The sequence below is a fragment of the Corythoichthys intestinalis genome, chromosome 4 (genome assembly GCF_030265065.1).
Source record: "Corythoichthys intestinalis isolate RoL2023-P3 chromosome 4, ASM3026506v1, whole genome shotgun sequence".
Lineage (NCBI taxonomy): Eukaryota > Metazoa > Chordata > Actinopteri > Syngnathiformes > Syngnathidae > Corythoichthys > Corythoichthys intestinalis.
Window position 1 is genome coordinate 16766264 of NC_080398.1, and position 6000 is coordinate 16772263.

At 39.5% G+C, this 6000-nt stretch overlaps 1 protein-coding gene across 1 annotated transcript in view; it reads left to right on the forward strand.

The window, feature by feature from the left end:
* The window catches only part of cdkal1 (CDK5 regulatory subunit associated protein 1-like 1), a 400412-nt gene extending 397176 nt beyond the window's left edge, over positions 1–3236 (forward strand). Inside the window, exon 15 of the mRNA XM_057834194.1 lies at positions 2607–3236. Coding sequence (XP_057690177.1) covers positions 2607–2765 — 159 coding nt within the window. The 3' untranslated portion in view covers positions 2766–3236. The remainder of the gene's footprint in view (positions 1–2606) is intronic.
* Positions 3237–6000: the final 2764 nt, after the last annotated feature.

Here is a 6000-nt window from a genome sequence, read left to right on the forward strand (position 1 = left end):
GTAACTAACATCAAAACAGTTCCCATTTTTGGGCCCCCAAGGCACGTTATGCCGTTTGAATTTTCCATACTAATAATAGTATAGCTAACAGTGTTTTTCTGATTTTAGATGCAACTGATAGAAAAGCAACTTAACACCAAAATCAATTTTGTATTGCTTTGCCTTGCCCATATTGATCTTTCACACATCTCATCACGGCTCATTGTCAACATCAAACCTAATTCAGCAGACAGGCGCCTAAGAATATTTGATTACCACCAAATTGCGTTTACTACTGTACAGCTTCGTGGGTTAATTATGCTCACATATATTTCACATTTATTCATAAAATAACAGCTGTTTTCATGTGAATGCATTCATCTACAAGGTATCATATTTGGTTCATTATCATGTTAGTTATTCTCAAATTAAATAGCGTTGCTAGAGGCAGCAGATGGAGGTAGACATAAGGTGAAAATATTTGTGAAAGAAAACAACTCTTCTAACATGCGTGTTTTGGTCCTGAGAGCAGTTGAAACCAGTTTGTTTTTTGCTGTTGTTTTATATATACACATATATACAGTATATATATATATATATCATAAAAATCTATTGTTTCCAGAGATAACTAATTCAAGAAGGAAAAAAATACTACTGCACTGTGTATGTGTTTCAATATTACTATACAGTGCTGGCTAAAAGTATTCTGTCAAATTATGCTCAATTTCTCCCAGAAAATGATTGCAATTACAAATGCTTCGGTAGTAATATCTTCATTTATTTTGCTTGCAATGAAAAAACACAAAAGAGAATGGGGAAAAAATTCAATAATTATCATTTTCCACAAAACTCCAAAAATGGGCTGGACAAAAGTATCGGCACCCTTTGAAAAATCATGTGATGCTTCTCTAATGTGTGGAATTAATAGCACTTGTTACTTAACTGTGGCACATAACAGGTGGTGGCAGTAACTAAGTCACACTTGCAGCCAATTAAAATGGATTAAAGTTGACTCAACCTCTGTCCTGTGTCCTTGTGTGTACCACATTGAACATGGAGAAAAGAAAGTAGACCAAAGAACTGTCTGAGGACTTGAGAAGCAAAATTGTGAGGAAGCATGGGCAATCTCAAGGCTACAAGTCCATCTCCAAAGACCTGAATGTTCCTGTGTCTACCGTGCGCAGTGTCATCAATAAGTGTAAAGCCCATGGCACCGTGGCTAACCTCCCTAGATGTGGACGGAAAAGAAAATTGACGAGAGATTTCAACGAAAGATTGTGCGGATGGTGGATAAAGAACCTCGACTAACATTCAAACAAGTTAAAGCTGTCTTGCAGTCCGAGGTTATAACAGTGTCGACCAGTACTGTCCGTCAGCATCTGAATGAAAAGGGACTCTATGGTAGGATACCCAGGAAGACCCCACTTCTGACCTAGAGACATAAAAGAGCCCGGCTGAAGTTTGCCAAAACTTACCTGAGAAAGCCAAAAACGTTTCGGAAGAAAGTTCTCTGGTCAGATGAGACAAAAGTAGAGCTTTTAGGGGAAAGGCATCAACATAGAGCTTACAGGAAAAAAACGAGGCCTTCAAAGAAAAGAACACAGTCCCCACAGTCAAACATGGCGGTGGTTCCATAATGCTTTGGGGTTGCTTTGCTGCCACTGGCATTGAACTGCTTGACTGTGTGCATGGCATTATGAAGTCTGAAGACTACCAACAAATTTTGCAGCATAATGTAGGCTCCAGTGTGAGAAAGCTGGGTCTCCCTCAGAGGTCATGGGTCTTCCAGCAGGACAATGACCCAAAACACACTTCAAAAAGCACTAGAAAATGGTTGGAGAGGAAGCACTGTAGACTTCTAAAGTGGCCAGCAATGAGTCCAGACCTGAATCCCATAGAACACCTGTGGACAGATCTGAAAATGGCAGTTTGGAGAAGGCACCCTTCAAATCTCAGAGACATGGAGCAGTTGGCCAAAGAAGAAGGTCTTAAATTCCAGCAGAGCATTGTTAGAAACTCATTCATGGATACCGGAAGCAATTGCTCGCAGTTATTTTGTCTAAAGGTAGTGCTACCAAGTATTATACTGAGGGTGCCAATACTTTTGTCCAGCCCATTTTTGGAGTTTTGTGTAAAATGATAATCATTGGGGAAAAAAAATGTCATTCCCTTTTGTGTTTTTTCATTGCAAGCGAAATAAGTGAAGATATTACTACCAAAGCATTTGTAATTGGAATCATTTTTTGGGAAAAATTGGGCGTTATCTGACAGAACTGCAGGGGTGCCAATACTTGACCAGCACTGTATATATACATTATATAAGTTTTAAATATATATTTCAACATAAAAAATATGTTGTTTCTAGAGACTAATTCCAAAAAAAAAAAAAAAACATTGCATTGCATATGTGTTTCAATATTAATATATTTGCTGGTTAGATGCAGCCAACGACACCAGTTTCTCATATGTAAAATTCTGCAGCTGGTTATCACCCAACCCTCAAGTCAACTTTTTTCCAACTGCAAACTTTTAGCGGACCCTCTGCTTCTTTGTGGAAAAATTAACATTCTTTTGTTGCCAAAGATGATGTTGAAAAGCTCTTTTCTCTTTGTGTGCTTCATTCACAGGAGCAGATGGCAAATGGTGTCCAAGGTCCTTCTTCTATGTCTTCGTCTGTTTTGTTGATTGGGTCTTACAGTGTGGACCGAGAGCTATTAAAGAGGCTGGGGGTCGGGCTGGCGCTGACAGCAGCCTTACTGGCTTTTATTGTGGAGAGGATCTATTAGCAAAGAGGAGCCGTAACCAAGGAGAGGATGCGACATAATTGAGGCCTTAACAGCTTCTTTGAATGGGAGGAAAATCATCACATTCTCCTACGTACGTGTTTCTTTCTGTGCTGTATGCATTCAAAGAGGGGAAAGGACATCTCTGTTGGATTTTTGCTTTTAATTTCACTTCGTTTCGCCAATATTTAATTCTCTTTTTTAAAAGCAAATAAAGGTTTTGTGTGTTTTGGGGTAGAAAACTGTCTCCATGTTGAAGCATTGGTCTTTAAATTGAAGAAATCCCATATGTGACTTTCTGATAGTCGTTGACAGCTATGCCCGTCCGTCTGCTGCTTATGGATTTTTTGTCTTACTCTAAGGTTTCTATATCAAGTTGATGAGCTATATTTAAAGACAGATACTATTCTTTTTCCACGGTTACGAGCCTGACAGTGCAGCAAACTGTCTACTTCTTCCATTAAACATAAGTTGTCTTTCATATTTTGTATTTATGTCATCATTTGTTACATAATGAAAACATTTTAACAAGTCAATGTGCTAGACACTAAATTGTTTTCATCATTTATGCCATCGGTAAACACACATAGTCTAAGTTGACACTAAAAGATACAAAATAATGATATCAGGATACTATGATATGGGTCAGTATTACCCTTTAAGGTCCGGGACTATTTCGTCTTGATTTTGCATGGCCTTGATGTTGTCTTTACATTTCAAAGAAAGAATTGTTTACAATAGCCTGGTTGGGTCCCTTTTTTCAGGACACCGTAACATTCATGTCCAAACTGTTGTTTTCTTCACTGACCAATTATAACATTTTGGGACCAAAAAGACAACAACAAAAAAAATCCAAAAAGTTTTGTCAAAATTTGTAACATTGATGTCCAATTGACAACCATACATACTCGACGAACCGTTTTGAAGCTTGATAATATTTGTTCGACTTGTTAGGATGAACATTGAACAGAAAAAAAAATAAGACTAAATAGTTTTATATTTGATATTTCAACAGGAAGAGCAGGTGTGGTCATATGTGTTTTTGGCCTTTATACATACTATGGTCAAAACAGGTTTTATACAGTACAGTAGACCAACAGTGCAATAGTGAATATACAGTGGGGCAAATAAGTATTTAGTCAACCACCAATTGTGCAAGTTCTCCTACTTGAAAAGATTAGAGAGGCCTGTAATTGTCAACATGGGTAAACCTCAACCATGAAAGAGAATGTGGAGAAAAAAAAATTTAATTGTTTGATTTTTAAAGAATTTATTTCCAGAAAAGAAGTATTTGGTCACCTACAAACAAGCAATATTTCTGGCTGTCAAAGAGGTCTAACTTCTTCTAACGAGGTCTAACGAGGCTCCACTCGTTACCTGTATTAATGGCACCTGTTTTCACTCATTATCGGTATAAAAGACACCTGTTCACAACCTCAGTCAGTCACACTCCACACTCCACTATGGCCAAGACCAAAGAGCTGTCGAAGGACACCAGAGACAAAATTGTAGACCTGCACCAGGCTGGGAAGACTGAATCTACAATAGGCAAAACGCTTGGTGTAAAGAAATCAACTGTGGGAGCAATTATTAGAAAATGGAAGACATACAAGACCAGTGATAATCTCCCTCGATCTGGGGCTCCATGCAAGATCTCACCCTGTGGCGTCAAAATGATAACAAGAACGGTGAGCAAAAATCCCAGAACCACACGGGGAGACCTAGTGAGCGACCTACAGAGAGCTGGGACCACAGTAACAAAGGCTACTATCAGTAACACAATGCGCCGCCAGGGACTCAAATCCTGCACTGCCAGACGTGTCCCCCTGCTGAAGCCAGGACATGTCCAGGCCCATCTGCGGTTCGCTAGAGAGCATTTGGATGATCCAGAAGAGGACTGGAAGAATGTGTTATGGTCAGATGAAACCAAAATAGAACTTTTTGGTAGAAACACAGGTTCTCGTGTTTGGAGGAGAAAGAATAATGGAATTGCATCCGAAGAACACCATACCCACTGTGAAGCATTGGGGTGGAAACATCATGCTATGGGGCTGTTTTTCTGCAAAGGAACAAGGACGACTGGTCTGTGTAAAGGAAAGAATGGGGCCATGTATCGAGACATTTTGACTGAAAATCTCCTTCCATGAGCAAGGGCATTGAAGATGAGACGTGGCTGGGTCTTTCAGCATGACAATGATCCCAAACACACAGCCAGGGCAACAAAGGAGTGGCTTCGTAAGAAGCATTTCAAGGTCCTGGAGTGGCCTAGCCAGTCTCCAGATCTCAACCCCATAGAAAATCTGTGCAGGGAGTTGAAAGTCTGTGTTGCCCAATGACAGCCCCAAAACATCACTGCTCATGAGGAGATCTGCATGGAGGAATGGGCCAAAATACCAGCAACAGTGTGTGAAAAGCTTGTGAAGAGTTACAGAAAACGTTTGGCCTCCGTTATTGCCAACAAAGGGTACATAACAAAGTATTGAGATGACCTTTTGGTATTGACCAAATACTTATTTTGCACCATGATTTGCAAATAAATTCTTTAAAAATCAAACAATGTGATTTTCAGGTTTTTTTTTTTCCACATTCTGTCTCTCATGGTTGAGGTTTAGCCATGTTGACAATTTCAGGCCTCTCTAATATTTTCAAGTAGGAGAACTTGCACAATTAGTGGTTGACTAAAAACTTATTTGCCCCAATGTAGATATATGTATATCTAACACAAAAAGGGTTTGGATGTCTTCGTAAGGTTAGGTATTGCACCCATCACCTTATTAAACGTATATACATACAATCAAGTTTTTCAAACACACACATCTATATACAAATTGAAAAGATTGATTGTGGAAAAAAATATTACATTGAAAAAAGTATTTTAAAAAATATTTACAATAAATCAGTTCAGTGCGATTTTTTTCAGTCATGCCACTCAGTTTCGTCATGGACTAAGACACAGGGCTACATCACACTTGCCTGGAACTCCAGACTCACCGCTGTTCCAGCGATAGTGTGGCGACCGTTCCGCGGATTAAATTTCCTGGGCGGAGCAAGCCACAGCAAACAGACAGCGGAGTGGACCAATCAGCGGTGGGTGGACGTGACGTTGGTAAAGCGACAACCTCTAGTGCGAGGAAATAAACATACGAGGAGAGCGGAGAACGGAAAGGTTTATACAACATGACTAGCACAGGAAAGAATTGGTTTTAGCGACTCGATGTGTTTTTGGTCATTTAACACT